The sequence below is a fragment of the Sceloporus undulatus genome, chromosome 2, assembly GCF_019175285.1.
Source record: "Sceloporus undulatus isolate JIND9_A2432 ecotype Alabama chromosome 2, SceUnd_v1.1, whole genome shotgun sequence".
NCBI lineage: Eukaryota > Metazoa > Chordata > Lepidosauria > Squamata > Phrynosomatidae > Sceloporus > Sceloporus undulatus.
Window position 1 is genome coordinate 260,150,383 of NC_056523.1, and position 25,347 is coordinate 260,175,729.

The 25,347-nt window shown below is 39.6% G+C and overlaps 1 protein-coding gene across 2 annotated transcripts in view; it reads right to left on the reverse strand.

The window, feature by feature from the left end:
* Positions 1-25,347, reverse strand: part of MEGF10 (multiple EGF like domains 10) — a 164,036-nt gene that overhangs the window by 24,906 nt on the left and 113,783 nt on the right. For both annotated transcript variants that reach the window (XM_042455237.1, XM_042455236.1), the window contains exons 13-14: positions 23,635-23,737; positions 3,257-3,403 (exon numbers count right to left, since the gene is read on the reverse strand). In XM_042455237.1, coding sequence (XP_042311171.1) covers positions 3,257-3,403; positions 23,635-23,737 — 250 coding nt within the window. The remainder of the gene's footprint in view (positions 1-3,256; positions 3,404-23,634; positions 23,738-25,347) is intronic.

Below are 25,347 nucleotides of genomic sequence, written 5' to 3' on the forward strand. Positions count from 1 at the left end.
AAACAATCTGGAAGCAGAAAGAGAGAGCAGACTGGATGAAAGGGTTATATTAAAGAGTTAACTGGAAAGCTCTCTGCTTTTCTAGAGGAAGAGAAAAGTAAATATCATCAAATTACAAGGAAGCACAAAGAATACTCTGAAAAAGCCACATTTAAATAGACAACAAAATACAGAAGGATGTAGAAGAACTTCCTATCACTCATGTAGCTTCACTTCATCTTTAGGTTGATTACAAACCCAAATGAGCAATAGGTAAAGAGGACAACCATTCTGTTTAGATCATTCAGACACTAGCAAGGGAGCAAGGCACCCACTATGATGAGACCTCCTGAGGCACCAGCATAATCCCTTTTGTCCTTAGAGGGTGACCATAGGTTATGGCCAAAGAAGGTGACTGCTTGTGTATACACAGGACAGGGACATTCTGGCAAGGAATGCAAATCCTTTTGTTTGAGATATTCACAGCAGTCACCTGAACATTTCAGCAGCTCCTGACCATTTTTTTTCCTCCTTGGAAACCATTTAGCAAAAATCAAATCCTTTCATTCCTTGGTTTCTGCCCCCAAGACAAGGTTTTGGGTATAAATACTAGTGCTAAAACAACAGTTCCTTAGTCTAGTTTACAAGCAGTCAGGAATGCTGTCGGTTTGCTAGACTATACTCCTCTGCCAGCATCCTTGCTGGGGCAGCTATTGAGCCTTCTACGTTCTGGACTCCCATCGATTTGAACCATGACCCATGACTTGTAATATATCGCTGTTAACAAGGCCCCGACTATTCCACTTCTCCCACCTTTGCTTCTTAGTTCTTGTGTGTGTGTTATGTGGGTGTGTTGATTATTTCCTTAATAAAAATACAAAATCATATTTGGATTTGACTCTGGAGTTCTGTGATTTGGAATCAGCATAAACAGGTGTTGCCTTGGCCAAATTATTATTTTATTTGAGTTATTAAAATTCCCATAAAAATATTAATTTGTGGGTGCCCTCTTAGGACCCCAAGCATTTTGGATAACAGTATTATTGGATTTAAATTATGTTTCCTGTTGAGCTTGCATTACAAACATTACAGCTCCACATGAAAGTTGCCCAAAACCATTTACACAAAGATCAGCCAAGATGTTATGCCAGATCTAGCAGCTGCCAGGAATTTACAATCTGGATGGGATTACTTGTGTTTAGGACTATGACTGGTCCATATGGTAAATAATTTAGAAATGCTACAGCACCAGCAGGGAGCTTTGATCAAACAGAAGCCTTTTAATTTTAAACTTCCATGAAGGCACTGCAATATTCAAATCAGTCCTAACATGTTGTCCTATCCAGTTTAACTGAGGCTTATGAAATATTTTTGACAAGACTATGCTTTTGCTAATACAGTGAAACTCTAGTCTTATTGAAATAGTCAAAATAATAGCCACCTTATACATAAGGCACACATAATGTATATCAAATGTATAAATTGAACAATAGAAAAAATGTCATTATAAAACCTACACTCTCAGTATAAATTTCATTTGTCATGGGAAATACAAACATTGTTAAAAAAAATTCAACATGAGAAAATAAAAATCAAAGGTACTAAATACACTAAAGTCAACAGCTCTTGTCTGATCTTGGAAGCTAAACAGGGTCAGCCCTGGTTAGTATTTGAATGGGAGATGATAACAAATACTAGGTGCTGCAGATTATATTTTAGAGGAAGGAACTGGTAAAACCATTTTTGAGTATTCCTTGTCTAAGAAAACACTATGAAATTCATGAGGTTGCCATAAGTCAACAGGCAACATAAAGAGTTTATCATATTGGCTTTACTTCCTTGATAGGTGGCAGATCTTATTGCATTTCCCCATTGCTGGGAGGTATGCAGCCCATTTGCAACCTGGGCTTCTACCACATCTTTTCAAGAATGGGAAAATCTCATTCTTGAAAAGATGCAGAAGGAGCCTGGTGAAGCCTGGGTTGCAAATGGGCTACGTACTCACCAGCAACAGGGAAATGCGATAATATCTGCGTTCATAAAGTTACATCCCACATCTATCATGGGAACAAAGCCAATGGGATAAATTCCAAAGACACATACACACACACACTATCTGCATTTACTTTGTTGTAAAGGTTGAGTCTTGAGACCAGAAGTATTTTTGATTTTGGATTTTTTTGGAACTGGGAATATTTACATATACATAATGACATTTTGGAGATGGGACCCAAGTCTAAACATGAAATTCATTTATGTTTCATATATGCCTTACACACATAGCATGAAGGTAATTTTATACACAATATTTGTAATCATTTTGTGCATGAAGCAAAGTTTGCGTACATGGAACTATCAGAAAACAAACATATCACTATCTCAGCCACCCATGAGGACAAATTTTGGATTTTGGAATATTTTCGACTTCAAAATTCTGGAGAAAGGTCACCCAACCTGCATTATCATTTTGTATTATAAGATACAAAGTCACCATTTGAGTGACCATTTCCATTCTTGGAAATGCCTAATCTGGCCAGAGTGGCACATGCCTTGGTTACATTGTGTTTGTATTACTGTGATTCACTGTACATAGAACTGCCTTTCTGTACATAGAGCTGACGTTTCTGATCACTTTTCAGTCAGCTCAAAAAGCAGCAGCCAGATTGTTAAATGGAGCTCACTCTAGGGAACACAACAGCTCCAGTGGCTGTTGGTGCATTTCCAGACACAATTCAGAGGGCAGATGATGACCTATAAAGCTTGGGTTTAAGCTATTTGAAAGTCTGTATCTCCATATATGAGCTTGGTTGACCTCTATCCTACTAGGTAGAGGCACTTTTCTCTGCCCAGTACCTTTTCAGGCTCATTTGGTTGGGACAAAGGAGAAGACCTTCTCAGTGGTTGCTCCCAGACTTTGAGACACCTTCCTAGAGAGCCTAGGATGGCTCCACCCTTCATCTTCTTCCACTGACAAGTGAAAACTTTTCTAATCTGTCAGGCTTTTAGGAAATAACTGTGGTGGGCTTTTAATGATGGGTTTTTTTTTTGTTCTTTAAATATTGTCTTTGAATGGATTTTAAATGGTTCTAGCTCTGTGGACTTTTTTTAAAACAGACAACACAGATATTTTTGTGTTTGTTTTAAATCTGTACTGATTTTAAGAATTTGTAAGCCATCTTGATTCCCATTATTAGAAAAAAGGAGAAATATAAATTATGATGTGATCAACTACAACAATATCATACTAAAGAAAGGAAAAGGATATTTTAACACTTACTTCTTTGGCAGGTAGTGCCTCTGTAGCCAGGTGCACATTCACAGATTCCTTCATCTGGAGAACATGATGCTCCATTTTTGCAATAACAGGACAATGAACAGTTTGGCCCCCAGTGTCCTTCAGTGCAGACGCTGTCACAACGCATACCTGAAAAAGAGGTTAATGTACACCACCATAATTAGTAACACTGGAGGAACCTCAAATTTGAGAAATCACATGAGAATGCTAACTAGGAAGCCAACACCGTACATCTGTCAGAGGCTCTATTTATCATACACGAAGCCATGTTCCACAGTCTTTTGCCTAGAGTAATTTAGATCCAAACTAGATTTGGCAATGACAAACCTCTTTGCTAAGTTTGAAAAGGACAAAAAGGATACCTAAGGAAGGCTTTGCACCCTTTACCTATCTGGCCCATTTCCACTGAAATCTGGAATACTTGTCCCATACTTTATGTAACTGGATCAGACTCTATTTCAAATAAACAGAAGTTCTAGTTTAGATCTATGGAAAGCCTATCCAGACAACAATGGGGCCCAAAGGCAATAGCATCAAAGTTTATCAGGTGAGTTACAAGTAAATAGATTCAGGATAATTATTTTTATGAGACCAAAATTCAAACAAACTAAAGTTGAGAATTATGAAGTAATCAAGCAGTGTTATCTACAGTTTAATCTTTCAAAGGAAAAAAGATTGAATTTTCACAAATGGGGCATTGCTTTATGAACTCACCAATTTATAATGCAACAATTGGTCACAAGAATTAACAGACTAATCTTCTCTGTTTTGTCTGTTTTTCTTTGATAACTAGCCAAAATGTTTCTACTCAAAGCCTTAATTGAATAGATATTCTTGTTTGGCTTATAAATTCTAGAGACAGGCAATTCAGTCAAAAAGATTTAGGACTTTAATGGCTTCTTTCATAGCTGCTGTACAGAATGCTCAGTTCTTACTCTCCTGTTATTCCAAAGGATCTGGGTATCTTCCCTGACATTAACAAAGTCAGGTCATATCCAGATTTTTTTACATCATGCTATAAAATAGGTTTATCATATTTTAAAGAGCCATAAAAGTAGATGTTGGCTGACTGCCTACTTCAAACCACTGATCACTATGTTGGCTATAAACTGTGCCACTACAAATACTTCAGTCCTAACCTTCATTGTATGTAAATAACAACAAAATTGACATTCCTTTCTCCTTTTCTTGCCTCTTCTGGCAGCCACCTCACCTGCCCCACCAAGCTGCCCTGTTCCATCGCCCTCATGGGGCCAGAGGGACCCTCACCTGCCTTGCTCTTCTATCACACCTTTCCCCCAGGTATGTCTCCCTTTTCCCCTCATCCAAGAGTCTATGTCTCCCCCTCTCACTTATGTTTTACTAGGCCAGCCTCTATCCCTTCTCAAAGCTCTCAATGGACCCAGCATGAAGGTGATGATGAGGCAGAAGCAGCAGCCAGGAGACAAAACAGCAGTAGACCTTTTAGAAGTCCCCAAACCTTCCTCTGAAATACAGCCTACAGCACTGGTATTCGTTGGTGGTTGCTTATCCAAGTACTAACCAGGGCTGGACCTGCTTAGCTTCCAACATCAGACAGGATCTGGTACCTTTAGGGCATTGAGGTCATTATATATATTTCCTCACTCCTGTATTGTGTACAGTTTTAGTTGCTGCATCTCAAAAACAATATTATAGAGCTGAAAAGAGTGTACAATATTGCCAAAATCCGACCATATCTCTCCGCCTCTACTGCCAAGATCCTGGTCCATGCCCTAGTGATCTCACGACTTGATTACTGTAATGTCCTCCTGGCTGGGCTTCCTTTTTCTCACCTCCGTCCTTTAATCTCTGTCCAGCATTCAGCTGCACGCATTATCACTTCCACCCACCGCTCTGACCACATCTCTCCTGTGTTGGCATCCCTTCACTGGCTCCCTCTCCCTTTCCGCATTCAGTATAAGCTCCTGCTGTCGACATTCAAAGCCCTCCATGGACTGGCCCCTCCTTACTTATCTGACCTTCTTTCTCCTCACCTTCCCACCAGGGCCCTCTGTTCTGGTAGTCAAGGGTTCCTGTCCCAGCCCTGGATTTCCTCTGCCCCATCCCGGATTCGCCCCTTTTCACTTGCTGCCCCTCACTCCTGGAACCTTCTTCCCCCACAAGCAAGAGCCATCACTTCTTTAACCAGCTTCAAAACGGAGTTGAAAACCATCCTATTCAGAGAAGCCTTCCCAGGCATCGCATAATTGTCGCTTACTATCTGATGTTCTGTTGTTGGCTGTTTATTGATCCATTTCCTGTATTGCTATGTACTGTATATGCATTATCCTACTTGTGAGTATGTATTTTCCCTGGATAATGATTAACCTTCCATTTTGAAGCCAAGCCCTCCCTTCAGTCCATCTGCCTTGGTCCAGGCCTCAGAGGTAGAGAGGAACTCCTGGACCTCTTACCCTTTCCCGTCACCACCCCCTTCTCCTTCTGTGTCATGTCTTTTTAGATTGTAAGCCTGAGGGCAGGGAACCGTCTAACTAAAAAGATTGTATGTACAGCGCTGTGTAAATTTACAGCGCTTCATAAATAAAGGTTAATAATAATAATAATAATAATAATAATAAGGAAAAGAAACCAAATTATCTGGGGGCTGCAGGTAATGACAAAAGATTATATCATGTGGATCTCTTTTTTTAAAAAAAAAGTTCAGAAAGATGGTGACTGATGGGGGGTCATGACAAACGCTCATGGAATTATAGTGGGGAGGAAGAGTTTAGAAAGAAGTCTTTCTCCATCCCTCAAAACTCAGGTATACCCAATGGACATTGAGGTGAAAAGGGAATTGGCTGGATACAATTCTCTGATATACAAATTAGAGAAGAAATGAAAAGGAAGGAAGGAAGGGAGCATTTTAATGGTACTCTTACAAATCTATGTTACAACAACCTTTGTTAATATACAGTGGGCCCTTGGTATCTGCTGGGGTTTGGTTCCAGCCCCACCCCACCCCCCACAGACACCAAAATCCATTTATGTTCAAGTCCCTTTTTATGCAGTGGAATAGTAAAATTATTCTCCTTATATAAAATGGCAAAATCAAGGTTTGCTTTTTTTGGAGGAAAAAATGGAATATTTTGAAGCCATTCATGGTGGAATCTGTGGATGCAGAGTCCATGGATATGGAGGGCCAACTGTAGTTGGCATAGTTTTGAGCATTTCAAAATGACTGTCACGGCAAGTATCAGATACTTGCTGTGCTCACATTCACTTGGTAATTCTGCCCGTATTTTATCTTTGGCCCAAAATGCATGGGTCAAATAAGGCAGCTTCTGGCCTCTTGTGGGGGGGGGGATGGTGAAGTGTTTACATGATGCACACCCCCAAAGAGGCTAGAAGCTGATCTGAGGCTGCACTAAGCGGGGAAAGCTGGCCCGAAAAAGGAGTGGATACAATTCTTTCCTGCTGCCAGCCAGCTTGAGACTGTGGCAGTGGCCCACTTTGGAAGCGGGACATGTGGTCACCGCAGTCCTGTCTCAATTCTGGCCAATGCGGCTTCTGGCTACTTCTTTCAAGCCATGTGCTTTGGCCCTTTGTTTGCCTAAACTATATTTCCAAATATTAAATAGAAATTTTAAGTTAGGGCAGCACTAGAAATCTGGTGACTGGAGGAAAATTTCACATGGCGGTGTGTGTGTGTGCAGAATTCTTTCTTGGGAAGACAATGGCCTCATCTCCCCCATAGTTACATCTCTGGGATGAGGATAATACTGGATCCAAGTTTTATGTTTGTTTTTTCAGGGGGGGGGAGGACATAGTTGCCCTCAACCACTGCCTACTCACTTGCACTTTGCCTCTGTGTCCAACATGCACAAAAAAGTTAAGAAGGAGCACAAAAAAAATACAGAATTATGCTTCATCATCTTACTGCTTGTATGCCCTGAAAGAACAAGTGAAAAAGAACAAACAACAAGGAACCCTTCTCTACTGAGATACAGAGTTTAGAAGCTGCAGCATCTAATAGCTTCCATGTCAACTTGGGCAGTCAATCCATCTTAGATTTTACTCTGAATTTTAAAGAGCTATTTCCCCCTTCAAAGATAGTTTCTTTTGAAGTTCAGACTAAAATCCAGAGGGGATTCACTACAGCTTGGAAAGTGCCTATTATTTATTTATTCAGTCTACATGACACCTTTCCTCCCAGAACTGGGACATAAATTAGCTTATAATATTTTAAAAAATATAAAATAGATTTTTTAAAAAATCCTTACAAAATATTATTTTAAAAATGAACTGTCTATTACATTAAAAACTCTCCAAAATATCAAATTAAAAATTAAAAAAGATAAAACACATTAACAGCAGTACATCACACTATTAAAAGCCCTTTCTTTAAAAAAAAACCAGTTCACAAAAACTTGTTGGACTTTTTTTGTAAGGCTTTGATTGCTGATGGAAGAACAAAGGCGGCTGGTGGCGGGAAGCAGTCTAGCCTTCCTAGAAAGACTCCTAGTACAGTAGTGTAATAGTAATAGGAGAATGCTGAATTAGATGGGATTCTGTCATGCATTCAGAAAGACAGTGGTTTTGCTCTTATGGTTCTCTCTTTTTTTTAAAAAAAATGATTTGTCTTGAATTAGGAAAATGTGTTACGCAATATATGCCCAACATGTCATAGTGGTCCGAGCATTGGACTAGGACTCTGGAGACCAGGTTTCAAATCTCAGATCTGCCATGGAAACCCCCTGAGTGACCTTGGCAAGTCACAGTCTCTCAGCCTCAAAGGATGGCAATGGTAAACCCTCTCGGAGGAAATCTGCCAACCCCCAACCCCCCAAAAAACCCCAAACACACCATGATAAGGTCACCAGAAGTCAGAAATGACTTGTAGGCACACGACAATGACAAGAAGGAAGATAATAAATAGTTGACAAGCCCGCTTTTGTTCCAATTAGTGTTGCTTACACACCATACTGGGCAAGGGGAGTACAAGATTCTATTATCTATACTAACGGGCTGTGCAGACCGCCTCTGCAGCCACCTTCAGGTGCGCTGGATCAGGGCCATGGCAACCACAAAAGGCATCCAGCCTTTTCAGGGCACAAAAAGGAGCTGCAGGGGCTGTGCAGACTGTCAGTTTGGGCTGTCTCGGGGGCGGAGTTGGGGTGTAGCTTCTACACAATGCATGCTCCGGCTCCACTCCAAGGTGGTGTGACACTGTACGCCACACTGCATGGCACACGGCATTGCGGTGCTCCTCTAACGCTGCGTACATATGACAGTGTCGCCAAGTCGTGGCAATGCAGCTATCACGCCATTTGTTGCCACAGCCCCAATCTGGCTGTCAAAGGGTTGGCTGGAGGAGTTGGGGCATGCTATGTCCTGACTCCACTCCCCAGCCAGCCTTAATGGCCGGTCTGCACAGGGCCTAAGAGTATTATGGTCATCCCCCCCCCCCCCCGGATACCAGTTTGTTGCAGAAGGCTAAGAAGAGTACACGACAGGCACAAAAATGACAGCTACTTACTGAAATCATAGGACTCTTTTTCTTCTAAAGTTAACAAAACTCAGTTGCTGTGTGTGTACACACATGTATGTGTATTTCATTTCCTTCTAAAAGGTCTCATTTACATGTCAAATGTCAGTAGGCATCCACTGTAGCTCTCAGACTTTATTGTCTCTCTACAGTGCTTTCTATTATCAATTGACTAATATTCAAGTACAGCTACTGAATGAATCATAATGGCTAAAGAAAAGGGAAGAGAGATCCAGAAGAATGATTGGCTTTGTATATATTCCATGGGCAATGTGTTTCAGGTCCACTTCCTAGTAGATTTTTTTGAAGGAGGAATTCAGCAAAAATTGACTTGGTATATTTGAGGGAGGGGGAGGATTCTTAAAACATCCCTACATGAATATTTTCTCCCATAAGCAGAAGAAGTGGAACAGATTGTCAACAGAGAAAATTAACTCCTCTCCCTATGCACACAAGAAGCAGTCCTACCCAATCACTCTACAGAGGGTGAATCATGTCTAGGAAATCCTTCTTAATGCAAGAAAGACTGAAGATGAAAGTTCAAAACGTTATATTTTAGGCCTTTCTACTGACTTGAAGACTGTCAGAGAAATGACTGTAGTGGAAAATGTTTTACACTAAAATTTGACAAGCTCTCAGCAACTAATTTTAGGCAGGATACTGAACAACCATAAAGGGTCTGCTTTTCCTGTGTGAATGTGAATTGGAATGGAATGTAACTGATTGCCAAGAATGGGGGGAAGGGACTTGTTATACCATCACAACATATTACAAGCTGATTTTTGTCTGCCTAGCTGAATTTTCTGAATCAAGGGACTAAGTAACTTATTTCTCAACAGCTTGGTACAGTCTTTTTTAAACTTGAAACCTAAACAGAGTCGCCTAAATTTGCATCTGAATTGGGTTCCAGAGTGAGAGACACTGAGCCCTCTTAAAGGAATCTGTGTGAATATCACACTTTAAAATATGTGACCAGGCTGCTAAATATAGGCCTAGATATGTATATGTCTGAAAGAAACGTTTTTGAAGAGGATTCTAATAAAAATAGCTGGGTAACCATTTTGGTTCATGTAGAACACCAAAAGGGCAAACCGAGAATAACATAAGACATTGCTTTTTCTCTTACTGTTTTTCACGTGATGTCTTATTAAACGAAAGCACACATAATAAATTCAAAACAAACTTATTAAAGTTGAAAATTGAAATGTTTCCAGAGATCCAGTATGAAACATTTTTAATATTTTTAAGTGAATATGGTTTAATGGCTTTATATTTAACATTCTAATGAAATATAACTATATATATATATATATATTCATGAGTCATTAAGTAAAAATTACATTTGTGTGACCCTCACATGCCTACCATACCCACTTCGTCCAATTTCATTGGGATTCAATTAATTTTATCCAAATCTATACATTTGCATGGTTTTAAACAGACTTCAGTTGTTTCAACTGGTTTTAGTTTTAATTTGTTAAACTGATGTGTATTCAGTCTGTTTAAATTATCCTTATTGTCTTATTGTCAGGTGAAGACATTTTATTTAAACATGCATTTTAAGATGCTGCAGCTTGGTTTTATTGGGAGATGAGGTGGTTAGTTTTAGATTATTATTTTTAACTTTGTATGTTTGAAAAAATATATATTTTAATTTTTTATATTTTTATTTAATTGTATGATTTTAATTGTTGTTTTAATGCATTTTATATATGTTGTTAGCCATCATCAGTCCCACTTTGAGCCAAAGGCAGGATGAAAATAAATAAATAAATAACATTAGTCTTAAACATTTCAACTGATATTACTGTATGCTGTTCTGAATTCCATGAATACATGATGGGATATAAACACTTGTGCCATTGGATTTCTGATTTTAATGTATGGTCTTGAAAGGCAGACAGTGAAGAAAATTGACAGGAAAAGAATCAACTCATTTGAAATATGAAGCTGGAGGAGAATTCTATGGATTGCCAAAATAACCAATAAATAGGTACTAGAGCAAATCAAGTCTGAATTATCCCTTGAAGCCAAAATGACCATCTCAGGCTATTGTACTTTGGACATGTCATGAGACAATGTGACAAAAGATTATAGTGCTTGGTAAACTGGGAGGAAGCAGAAAAAAGATCCTATTACAAGTGGATAGACCCATTCAAGGAAGCCACCACAGTTTGCAAGACTGGTGATGACATGGATTTTGGAGGTTTCTTATTTGTAGGATTTCCACAAGTCAAAGCTGACTTAATGGCAATTAACAGTAACAATAAATAAATTAATAATAATTTCCCCCATGCCGAAGAGATAGCAGAAAATAGCAAGATCCATGTGCCTGATCGAGAAAGTAAAAGTCAAAAACCTTATTTATATTTGCATGCACGTGTGGCAAATAAAGTATAAATAGTTAATATTTACCACTGGATAACTCAGCATTTCTAAAGGAATTTATAATAGAAACAGTTTGGTGCATGCTCAGATTCAGAGTAATAAAAGTTAGCAAACAGCTCTGCTTTATTTGGTGAATGATTTAAGCCTACCAACAATAATACTGCACAGGTAATTTGTATGGAGGCCTTTGACATAATTTTACCTCATATCAACATGACTAAAACAACTGGATGTAAATTCTGAATATTGAAAATGTATCATACAAAATAAAAGAATTATTTATGTTTGTACATTAATTTCATTCTTGATAAGCAGACTGGTAAAGAAATGTTTTTGCCAAGAGAATGGACAAAGGACTCTTTGATGACATTTACAAGTTGCTAGGCAATAGCTAAATGGCCATGATAAACTTCAGCTAAGCAGCTCTGAAGAAATCCTCATGCATTTAATGCTCAAAGAATGACGCCAAGAGCTTCACATCTAAATTAGCATTCCTGCAGCAACTGTAATTGTGTGAATGAAGTAAACAGTCCCTTGAATAATATTGTCTATGCATTTTTGTCTAGGCATTTTTAATGTAATAGTTTTAGTGTTTTAACAGACTAATACTTTAGTATTTTCCAGATGTTTTTCTAAACATGTGAAGTGCTAAAATTGGGGACATGGATGAAGGTTCACATAAGCTCTCCTCCCAGAAATGATCCAGAGGACCTGTATGTAAGTCCTACCTTCACATGTTTGTGAAAAAGTCTGTAGAAGGCTTTGTAACCACATTTGGCTGAATGTAATAACAAATTCCATTAACAGGAATCCACCCTTATCAGGGCTTCTGGGCAGAGCAACTTTATAACTGCCTTCAGCTGAATGTGATTCCCTGTCATGTTATTTCTATGGAAAAACCCACATGGCTGTTGTTGTGAAGTGCAAAGAAAACTGATTGTATTGTTAAGTCTTGTCTATTAGAATGAAATTAATGAAACAAATTAAACATTCAACAGTGCTACATTCACCTCCTCACTGTGCATTGACCTCTGTTTGCCACATGTTCCCCATGTCAGATTTACAGGAAGCAGATGTTGGAGGCAGACCCAGAATAAAAGTTGGGTAATATGTAGTGAAAGTGTGCAGTAAAAGTTCTATCTGTGTGCTACTTTCACTCTTTGGAATATCAGTCCTTCATCTGGGCGTAACTGCCTGGGCTAGCTAGGGGTTAAAAATAAAAGACTGAATAGCATTTTTAGTCCAAATTTGAATCAAAACTTTGAATGGGGAGTCAACATTTACATAAATCCCATTGATTCAATGGTTCTGGAGTACAGCATCCAATAATACGTATCACATTTTAAGAAGGATATAGACAAGCTGGAGTGAATTCAGAGAAGAGCAAGAAAAAAGATAAGAGGTAGGGAACAAAACATATGAGGAAAGGTTGAGGGAGCTGGGCATGTTTAGCCTAGTAAAGAGAAGACTTGGTGACATTGAGTGGTGTACTCCTTAAATATCTAATCACCTGTCACAGAGAGAAAGGAAGGTACAGATTTGTTCTCTACTGCCACAGAATAGGAGCAGATGGTATATGAGGCCCCTTCCTATACTGTCTTTCTATAAGTCTACTTTTGTAAGGAATAACAACAGAATTTAAGTAATAGTCAAGTGTTATTTCCTCCCTAACATGGGAAGGACACTGACAGTTTGGTGAGGTATAGAGGAGCTCTCTGGCTAAGAATTCGAAGGCGCGTTACAGACGGGCGCAAGAGGCGCTGTCATCGCACTCCTTCCGGTGTGCCTTGCCCCTCACGCGTAATCGATACGTCAAAATGGCGGCGCCCTATACAGATGGGCGCCGCCATCTTGATGTAGCGGACGCTCTGCGTCCGCACATCCCAACCCAGAAGAGACGTCGCGAGTGCGTGCTTTGGCACTTGCGACGTCTCTTCCAGGTTGTCGGAAGGAGCGCGATTTCCGCGCTCCTTTTTTGCAGCACGGAGGAGTCGCGCGGTTTGGCTGCTGCGGCTCCTCCGCGCTGCAACTGGCAGCGGCCCAAGACCACCCCTTTTGAGCGGTCTGTAACGGGCCCAAGTAACCCTCTCGAAACTACAAGTCCCAGGATTCCATAAGATGGAACCATGGCAGATGAAGTAGAAACATAGTACTATAATTGTGTGGTATGAAAGGACTCTCTTGCACAACAGTTTTTAATTATTTCTTTAGTTAAATAAATTAAGCATTTAAATCTAATAATGCTATATTACTACACTGCTTTGTTGATACTATATCTGTTGCAATGCACAAAAGCATGGTATAATTTCTAGATTTAAATACATTAAACAAAAACTTCCCACAGTTGACAGTTTATAGTGCCATAAACAATTCAAAGCTACCCAAATTCTATATGATTTATAAAAACACACAGGGCCAATCCATAAACCAGCATTACAGTGTGCTATGTACGTGTGCTTATAGCACTCCATAATGCATTAGGTGTTCTTCATAACTGTAGACCTAATGTAAGTTGCTAACTGCTTTTCTGACTGCTCTGAAGTTATCAGTAAGTTCTGACATTTTCCACAAAATGTCACAGCACAGCAATGAAAAAAATGTGCTATGACCTGTAAAATTCTTCAGATCATTCTGCAAAAATCAGTGTTTTTCTTTAAAGGTTTAATGGAAAATCCTTGTCAAACACATCTTAGCTGATCTTAAGAGACATACTTCTAAGCACAAAATTAACATGGTTGCTTGGGAATAAGGAGGATGTTCACTAAGTACATAAAATTTCAATTCTCATAAATCTTCAGCCAGTGTAGTGTCATAGCTCTCAGACTAGGACTACAGAAACTAAAGATGAATTCATATTTTTCTTTTAGCTCAATTAAGATGAATCTACTCCCACCTCAATCTTTCTATGTACTTCATTATGCCTACCTCAAGTAAGAGAGGATGTCTGGGAGCAATTGTGCCAATGATCAAAGAAATCTCTACATCCCACAGAGTAATTAGATCATCATAAGAAGAACTGGTCATGCCAAAGCAAAACTCTCTAAACTGTCTCAGAAACGCCAATCAGATTCGATCAACCTCAAGAGCTGTGATGGTAAAATGTAGTCCTCTAGGTGATGTAAGACTGTGACTCCCAGCACTCTTCACCACTAGCTGTGCTGAGTAGGGCTGATGGGTAGTGCAGTGCTACAAAATCTGGAGGGCCATACTGACCATCTCTGCTGCAGAGGAACAATTTACTTCCTTGACTTCATACCAGGAAGTGATCTGACCGTAACATTTATGTGCTACAATAATAGAGACTATCTTTTGTTACTGAAAAGGAGGAGTAATCTGATATGCCTTTAAGACTACAGCGCACCTACTTACTCTGAAAGCCGCGCACCGGTAGTGGCAATGGCACGCATGCCACACTGCACCACACTCCGTGCACGAGTCCCATTGTTTTTAATGGGGCTCAAGCATTTGTGGTATTTCCCTTATACGGGGGGGGGGGGGGGTCTGTAACAAATCCCCCGTGTCAGCAAAAGGACCACTGTATTTATTTATTTAGTTAAATTTTGCACCAGTGAAAGTATCTGTTAGAACAGCCTTCAGTTTCATGCACCTAAACCTTCAAGCAAAGTTATACAGCTGTCAGAGATGGATATAATGTGCCAGTCTTGCCTGCATGAAGCCAAGATCACTGGGATGCCTGCTGTTGTGTTGCATCCCTACAGTCCCATGAAGGAGGGGTCTACCTACTTTGTTTCTGTGAGAAAGGGATTTCCCATGGATAGGATAAAGAACAGCCTTGTAACTCCGCTCTCCTACTTTGTTCCTTGAACCGACCCCAAATCTCCCTACTTTCTTTGATTCTGCTCTGCTTCCTACTTTGGCATTCCAGTGACTTATTATCAAGCAATCCTGTTATGGCATACTGCCAAATTTCTTCCTGGACTCCATATAGAAATTCTCAGTTTCTACTTCCTCTGCCTCTGTGGTTGGTGCATACATTGAATTATGGTGATATTTATTGCCTTTATACCTTTATTGGTTCATACATAAGCATATTTCATCCCATTTCGGCATTAATCCATAGCTTTTCTTTTTAAAACACTTAAGAAAACATTTTATTATATATATTTAAACCTATAATAAAACATGTATTTCTCATGTGCTTTTTCTCAAAGCATGTGTTTTGAGGCAATAACTCTGAACACAGTTATCTGGGGGTTAAGTTCCACTGAATTCAAGTCAGAAATGTTTAGGATTGCATTGCTGTTGTTGTGTGCTTTAATATTATTATTATTATTATTTCTTTATATAGCGCTATAGATTTGTACAGCGCTGTACATAAAAACAAGTTGTTTATATCTTATCATGACCTTAAGAGGTTTTCTTGGCAAGATTTGTTCAGAGGAGGTTTGGCACTGTCTTCACTACAGGCTGAGAGACTGTGACTTGCCCAGTGTCATCCAGTGGGTTTTCATGGCCAACTGGGGATTTGAACCCTGGTCTCCATAGTTGTAGTCTTAACTCAAACCACTACACCACTCTGGCTCTCAGAATTGCATTGTACATTGTATTCATTTTTTAGGGCTGAAAGGCAGGGTATAAATACCATAAATAAATAAATAAATAAATACATTCTTAAGTGTGAAATTATCGAAAGATAATTACATGCCTATCCTTACATTAGTCTGGAGAAAAGAGATCTGATCAGTTTGCTTCAAATTGCAACCAAGCTAAATACTCAAGAATATCTACCATGAAACTGGAAGGTGCCAAAAGACCATCTGTTCCTGTCCTTTGGCCCTTGTCTAGATAATCAGATCACATTGTGACACAAGCAGAAAGCTTCTTGAAAAGTAACTATGGTATGTTTTTACTGGTCTGGTATTTTTATCTGTTCTTAAACTATTAGATAGGAACATTTATTGTACATGGCCATAGGTCATCACAAAAAAGCATAGGCTAATACAAAAACAATAAATAAATAAGACATTAAAATAACACACTGAATGTACTTTACAATCCAGACTAAATCCCAAAACCTTCTTAAGTTTCAGTGATACAGATATACCAGACATTATAGAAGTCCATAAATAATTCTGTGTCATTTAAGGCAATTTCACAACAGGTTCTTAAACTACTGGTATTATTGTTATATTCCAATAGTTTTATATTTTCATAAGCCTCCCTTGGGAGTGGCAGCGCACACACAATAGTGGGACAGACATTCCAATAAATAAATTAATAATTTTTTACCCTATTTGACTCCAGTATTGAAAATACAGAGATATGTCAATGATGTCTAGACATACCACTTGATATAAAAAAGTGAGTGTTCTGGTATTTGGTTTCTAAAAAAAAAAAAAATCCCCACCCGCAGACAAGTGGTTGTATTGTCAGCAATAATACACACACTGGAATTTGCAAATGTGAACTGTGAAATAGGATAACATGTAAAGACAGACTTTAATATTTTTGGAGCATAGCTTTGCCATTTTAAAATGTTCTTTGGAGTTAAGAATTAGTCAAATGAAGGTGGTGTACATATTCACTGAATCAGAAAAGCAAAAAACAGGAACAAATGTGGGTAAATGAGTGCAATGCAAAATTCAAATTAATTCAAATGGCCAATAAATGGACAGCAGACTATTTTAAAAGCTCCTAAATGTATTTGCAGAACAAAGAATTGCTGAGATTAACATTTCATTTATAATAATAGTAATCTCTCCTGCCAGCACCAATGAGTGAAATACAGTACTTATAATTAACTTCAGTTCACATATTTATAGAGCCTTCATAAATACTTGGGGCAGGGAATCAAGACATGCAACTCGAGCAAGGAGAAACTCTATGTTAAGGGGTTGAATTGTGGTGATGCTCGTTTAAGTAACTACACATGGGATAAGTTGAAACATGTCAGCCATCATAGATATTATTCCAAATGGTACTGCAGCACATCTATAAGCAAGAAACAGATCAGTAAATAGTGCTAATCACATATCATAAAATACATATATTGCAAAAGGATACTATAATACTAAGAAGAATACCAAAAAATACACAAACTAATTGCTGATTTGTGACTATGGTTCTTCGTGTGGTCATCTGTGAATTCAAACATTTGGGGTTCTCTGCATCTGCACAGACCATCTTCAGAAACCTCTAGATCTAGATCTCTTCACTTGAAGGCTCACCCCCTCTATACTGCACATGCTTGTACAGTTCCCGCTCAAACTCCTTAGTTCCATGTTCATTGGAGTGGCCAGCATCCTTGGAAGCAATAGCGAGGAGGTGCATTGCTTGTGTTTCACAGATGCCCAATCAAAGAATCACAACTACAGGTAAGCCATCTGCTTTTCTTCTTTGTGATCACTGTGACTCATGGATATAGGGGCTTGCCAAACTATGACAAAACTGGATGGAGGGTGACTATGTTCACAACAACTGAAGCAAAGACAAGTCGAAAGAAGTAGAATTTCTGGCCTGAACCTGCAGTGGTTTACAAAGGTATGTCGCTGTGCACAAGTAGCTGCTTAACAGATAGTCTCAATGGACACACCAGCTAAGAAAGCAGATAAAGCAGAGACAGCCCTTATGAAATGAGAATGGATAGAGGAAGGCTCTGGTTTTCTAGCAGACTGTTAGGTTAGTGAGATGGTAGTAGCCACATTAGGAGATGCATTTCTTTTTGTAAATGCATTGCAAGGAAGCTTGACAACCTTGCTAATGAGTTCCAAGCAGACAAAAGTCTAGGGGATTTTCTGAAGTGTTTTGTCTGATCAAAACAGGCAAGGGCATACCTGACATCTAGCACGTGCCAGGAAATTTTGTCATCTGTTGGCAGGCTTGGGAAGAAGGTTGGAAGCAAGAGCTGCTGAGACAAATGAAAGGAGGAAACCACTTTAGGAAGGAAAGTGGCAAATAGGAACAGGAGCATCTTGTCTTTGTGGAAGTGAAGGAACAGTTGACCCACCCTCAAAGAGGCCAGCCCACTTGCCTTGTGACAGAGGTGATAGCCACAAGGAACATGGTTTTATGTATGAGGAGCTGAAAGTCACATGAGGCAAGGGATTCAAAAGGACAGCTCATTAACTGGGAGAGGACCAACCACAAGTCCCGGTAGGGAACAATGGGAGTTTGAGAAGGAAAAGTATTAATTAAATCCTTGAAGAAAAACTTAACCAGGGGCACACAAACGAAGAAGGGAACTCTTGAGATTGAATAATGGCCAAAAGAGCTACCATATACACTCTTATCGAGGAGATGAAGAGGACTTGTGATGGAAACTCAGTGCCAGTCCACATGAATGTCACAGACAAAAGAGAGGAAGCAACCTCACTTATAGCAGTGCAACTTCCTGGTAAATTATCTATACACAGAATGAAGTATGGCTAATGTCTCAGAGGGAAATATCCACCAAGCTCTGAGATGAAGGCTGTGAAGATCCAGGTATCGAATCCAACCATCTGCTTGTGAGAGGGGATCATGGCAAAATGGAAGTTTGCAAAAGCAACAATGAAAAAGATGTCAGAGCATGGTGAAGCATGGCTGTTGAAGCCACCAAGGTGTCACAGTCCACAACATCATCTCTGACCTTCAGAGGACCTTGGCAATGAGTGAAAAGGGAAGGAAGGTGTAGAGTAGAGGATCATCCCATTCAAAAAGAAATGCATCTCCTAATGTGCCCAATCATGAGCTCCCTGGGCACAGTTGCAAGACCACTGATGGTTGTCTGTGTTGGCAAACAGGTCCATTTTTGGATGGCCCCAATGGTCAAATATATCATGGAGGACAAGGGGAAGAAGTTTCAACTTATGAGACTGGTTTTGTGATCTGCAGAGAACATTGGCCATAAAGTCTTCCCTCCTTGGAAGGTAAACTCTAATTTCATTATGTGATGGTGAGCCCAAGAAGAATCCAAGTGGGTGTCTCCTTGCTTGTTCAAATAAGAAACCACCATTGTGTTGCTTATGATCTGAACATGGCAGTTGACAAGAAAGGATTCAAAGGCTCTGAAAGCTTTGACCACAGCAAGTAGCTCAAGAAAGTTGATGTGGTTCATCTTCTCTTGAGCAGACCAAGTACCTCTGACAGAGAGACCATGTAAGCTCCCCAACTAGGAGTGGACACATCCGTCATGACCATTCCATTGTGCTTGGGAATGGAGAACAGAATGACTTTGGGCAGGCTTGACAGCAATGTCCACCAGTGTAGCAACCAACAAACTGAGGTTGGGGACAGAGAATCATAAGAGGTTCATCCACTTCCAGAACAAACCTTTGGTAAAAAAAAAAAAAGTGTGGTGCTGTTGAAAGGTGAAGGTGAGGACATGAAAATGGAAGAAAGATGGTCATGTAGTGCAAAATACAGGAAGCAGTGAGGAATAGGGAGGGTGCACATGCTGGATATCACAAACCAATCTCCATGGTGCATCACCATTCTGAACATCTTGGAGTTGATGTTCCTGAGATCCAAGATGGACTCAGTTCTTTGACTTGTTTGAGTACTGACCTTCTTTTCCCAAAGTCGAACCCAATGGATGTCCCATGTCTGGGGTCACATTCAGTGAGTGAAGTACTCAATCAATCCTCAATCCTCATCTTAGTGAGATGTCAATCTACCACTTCCAGCCATCTCATCATTACATTATAGAGGTCCAGGTGACCTGTTTATCAGCACTCACTTAGCACAACTGCATGAACTATCTCGTCTTTTTCTTCAGGAGCCTCCTTGCCATTGTTCTCCTATCCTACCTCCTCTAGTAGAGCAGTACTACAATGATCCTCTCCCACAAGCTGATGGTCAGATTCCATACCTGGATCTTCACAGTCTTCATCTCACAGCTTAGTGGATATTTCCCTCTGATATGTTAGCCATACATCATTCTGTGCATAGAGGAGGAGCCTCCTTGCCATTGTTCTCCTATCTTACATCCACTAGTAGAGCAGTACTACGATGACTATTGGATGGATCCTCTCCCAGGCTGGAACAGTATCTGATTTGGGATAGACTTGATTAATTGCTGGCAGATGAAAGCCATGAGCTAACATACTGATTCAGCCACCAGTTAATCTGTCAGTGATTAATCAAATCTGCTCACTCAAGAATAATGAAAAAAATGCTGTTTAAATTCTAAGACTCTTTTCTGTTTACCTTTCCAGACGTGTGTGTGTGTGCGCGCATGAAAGAGAGTGAGATGGAAATGGGGGAGTGGAGGAGAGAATGAATGAATGAATGAGAGACAGAGAGAGAGAGAGAGAGTCTTGGGAACTGACTTATTCCACTGGAAAAGGAGACAGGGTGGGGAGCAGCAGCTTTTTTCTCAGCTTCCATTCCATCTCCTTCTCCCCCAATCACTGACAAACAAAGGACACCTAAGCTAGACCCACAGCATGCCCACTGACCACCCAAAATCAGCATAAAAGTGCACCTCAACCTTCACACAAAAAATTATAGCAAAACAGAAGCAGTAAAGGAGATCATTAATGGATTTTTTGTGTTAATAACAAGAAACAGTTTCTGAATGATCTCCTATAGGAGAACAAGAAAAGTGCAATAGTGTCATGTGATAAAACTAAGGTAATAATGGGACTAATGAGTCTCTATGACATTATAATGCCTTGGTGCAATAAGACTCTTAATTGACTTACAAAGACAGCATTCTCAACAACAGTTTAAATTAATAATGTAATCTACACGTTCAGTACTTTCTGTATGTAATCTCCTTCTAATCTCACTGTTCTATAGTCCCTGCCCCTACTCCAATCACATGTACTATATTTCTATATACAGAAATATTGACATATCTGAAATTATGGATAATACATACTTTATGCATGTGATAAAATGGGTTATAGTCCATAATAGCACATTTACTAGTTTTTAATGTGCCACAGGAAGATAGCAATGTTTAGGATTACAATCCAAGAAAAACAATTTAGAGAAACTGGTAATGGAATGAATTGCAAGAAACTAGACAATAAAGAGATTAAGGAGAACTGCACTATAAAAGACCACAAAGGCTCTTAGTAGCTTTCTTTGCAAACTTGGTTCTTTCTTACCATGTTTGTTAATGGACTTTTTAGTTTGCTAATGGGACATGCAACCAAAATCCCACTGTGAAAAAGTTAGTGTCAGAATGTTGGCAAGACCACCAATATATAGTAATAATTTTTAGTTGGCAAAAGGCATATGTCCTAACCATCCAGCCTCAACATTAAGAGGTGGAAACATCCCTAACAGCCAGCCACTGCTACCTCATTAACAAAGGCGGGTTACAGACTGCCATAAGGGACATCCTTAGGACGTCCCATTTTGAAAAAGGGGCGTCTCTTCCAGGCGCCCCTACTCCTATTACAGACAGAGTCCGTAACAAATGGCGGCAGCCTTTCCACATGGCCGCCGCCATATTGATGTAGCGGACGCTGTGTGTCCGCACGTTGCGCCCCGGAAGAGACGCCGCGAGTGCGTGACTAGAGCCTCACGACGTCTTTTCTGGGACCCAGGAAGGAGTGCGATTTCCGCGCTCCTTCCTCGGAGCGTCCGGGAGCTGCGTGGTTTGGCCGCTGTGGCTCCTGGACGCTGCATGCGGCGGTGGGAGACCGCCGCATTTCGGCGGTCTGTAACCCGCCATAGCCTCTGATAAAGAAGCTCCTTTCTATAAAGTCTTTTCTATGCCTGTCCAGCCCCCAATTTCCCCCTGTCCAGCTAAAAAGGGTTTTTTGTTTTCTTTTGTTTTATGTTTAACAGCATAGGCATTGGGAGGGTGGTGTAGGAGGGCTGCAGAATCACAGACCTTCAGTGTCAGGATGCAACAGTGTGTACAGTAAACTATGTAATAAAGCTTAAGCTAGAAAAATAACGTTACACACACTGTAGCTGTGTGTGCCTGCTTTCAATGGACAAGGTAAACAATGGTTGCCTGTAGAATGCCTTACTGAGCATACAAGGGGGTATCATAAAATTTTAATTATCACCTTTTAAAAAATTGACGGAAAATTTGTTTTGATTTGTAGCTGTTGATTTATTTCATGTAGTCACCATCCAGATTTACACATTTTCCCCAGCATTTCTTGACCCTCCAAATACTGATATTGTAGAAGTCTGCAGGTTTCACTTTACAAGGGGGTACTGTAAAGTAATAAGTATCACCCGGAAGTTATTACAGTATATTGATGAAATTTTGACAGTGTCATCATTGGTCCCTAAGGGCATATTGTTGAGAAAATCAGCACATTGTGTCCTTTATTTTTGTGACAGGTTGTGCCAGAAATGACTAGTGTAAAATCCTCGTAAGGCGCAATCTGCAGACTTCTACAATAATGGTATTTGGAGGATCAAGAAATGCTGGTGAAAAATGTGTAAATCTGGATGGTGACTACGTAGAGGTAAGTTAACAACTACAATTCAGAAAAGAAACTTTCTGTCACATTTTATTGAAGGTGATAATTAAAACTTTACAATACCCCCTCGAACATGAACAATAAAAAAAGAGAGAAGGGAGGATGCAGATTAGTCTGTCTTACTAGTTCTCTCCACAATGTTGAAAAATATCTATAGACCAAAAAGAAAAGTGGAGGCTGGTGAAAGAATAAAGGTGAACCCTAGATACATTTTGGAAGAAGCTTTCAAGTGTTCTCTAGAATATTCAAAATGTTTTTGTTTACTTATGTAGGACTTATTTTACCTGGCTCTCCCCCCTCCACCCACATTTCATATGTGCATATTGTTAGTTCTGAAAAGCTTGCAGAAACTGGAGAAATACAGAAGTGCTTTTAAAAATTATCCCTATTTCTGCCTTTGTTGCCAAACTTGCTATTAAAGAAATTTACTGTTCACGATACATCGACTTTAAGGTAGGTGTACTTGTACTTTTATTTGGGGTAGGGGAAAGCAGTCATGTATGATACAGATTGGATCACCAAATCATGGCTGTTTTTTCTCAGTGAAAACAGTATTTCCTGCAAACAGGAGCTAGGTTTTAGACACTGTGTTTTCAGGAGAACACTGGAATGGACCACATTCTGGAACAACGCCATGCAAAATTGTTGGGCTAAACGCAGTCATTTAAATACATGACTATGGGGCTCGACAGACCGGCCATTAAGGCTGGCCTGAGGGTGGAGTTGAAGCATGGCATCACCATGACGCATGCCCCAGCTCCACTCCCAGGTCAGTGTGATGCTGTGCACCACTCCACATGGCGTGTGACATCACGGCGCTCCTGCATCTACATGACGCAACACCAAAGGAGTGTGGAAAAACATGTGCTGGTGGCTATGGTGCCCTTTCCAGAAAGGAGAGATTGGGGCTGCAGCATGTGGTCCCTGAGGGCCAGTCTGTACAACCCCTAACACCACAAAGTTTGATTATATAATGGGAATACTTGTTAATAAACTGATCAAAGTATTATCCATTGAGAGAAGAGTTAAGAGCTGCTCCCTTAATGCCCTACTGATTTCAAATTTACCTGACCATCCTGGGAGACAGCGACAGTAGCCAGTAGTTGGGTGACAGCCATCTGCATGGCTGCAGTCACAGCGCTCTGCACAATCCAACCCGTATGTGCCATCCTACCAAGGGAAGAAGAAATGATAGTGAATATTATTTTAGGTGCTGCAGCTCACACATGGGTAGTTAAAGCCTCATTTCTTTACTTCATGGGGTAAATAGGAATCAGCTGTGCTCACTGAAAGTGGTAATTATACATTCACATGAGTAAGCTGATCTACCACACTGACCAATATATACACATCCTAGGAAAACAATAAGAAGAGGGAAAGTTATTACAATTACCATGTATGAACCCCAAGTCTGCTTACCCAATAGAAGAGAACACAGAATAACCACCTGCCTTTTCATTACTAAAGACCAAAAGTTATTTACTTCCTACTGAAGAGGCAATGTGCAAGTGTTTTAAAACATGCATTAAACCCACCTCCTACCTCTTGTAATTTATAGTTCTCAAATGTCTGTATGTTTTTCCTAACAGACTAAACATGCATCTGCTTTTAACAGATATTACAAGAAACTGGAGATTGGTGGTTTAACTGACTTGATATGGGTCTTGATCTTTGACATCAAAGACTACCTTCTGTTGAGGAAAAAATGCAAGGATAATTCACACCCAGGAAAAGCATTGAGTGACCATAGAGAAATATGACAGAAGACGTTTACCTCTTCTACTTCTAGATCTATTGGGATGGGGATACTTATGAGGCAGCGAGAATGGGGGAAACTGACTTCTAGTGCTAAAAATGCTCACACTGAAAATGGAATCTGAAATATAGAGCAAAATACAATTTATTTGCTACTATCTGACATTCACACCACTATTTTTATAGCACAGCTTAGGGATTAGTGATTCAGTTCTATTATTCATTTATAAGGCAGAGCAATATGGCATGTGACTAAAGAATAGCAGTCTCCAGTTTATCTTTGTAATCCATTTTCACATAAAGAAGGATAGACTAAAAGAAGCACTTCCTTTGCATAGAATCAGATTTGAGAGGAAATACTTTCAATATATTCTGGTAAAGGTAGTTTGAATACAGTTTGTGTACATACTTGTTTTATTTTGCACAAAGTAATACTGATACCTTACTTACTCTGTACAATATAGAGTAAGAGCCAGAACAGACCAGCAAGTTAAGCTGCCTTCCAGGCGAAATGGAGCATGGCGTTTACACACCACATGCTCCCATGCTGCCTGGAAGCCACCCGGCCATTTATAATAAACAATAATAATAGAAATAAATAAATAAATAAATAAATAAATGACGAGATAATCAAAGCAGCTCACAACACATTAAAATATCCACATTCAATATTATGTCTCAAATTCCCACCTTAAAACAGGATTAAACATGATACAATTAAAATTTGAGGTTAAAATATCTGTTAATAACACAATAAAAATATAATAAGGACAGAGTGATGGGCTCTATCAAAGATAATCAAGGCGGCTTACATATTAAAATTCCATATAAAATCTCAATATCCCCTTCCTTCTCTCCTCTAAAACAGAATTAAACAATGAAATATTACAATAATCTAAAAATAGAATAGTCCAATTAAAATAATAACAATAAATAATATTTATTTACACAGGGGCAGCTTCATGACACTCCAGTGATGCAGCGTTTACATGCCATGCCGCACACCACTGGAACACCATGAGGCT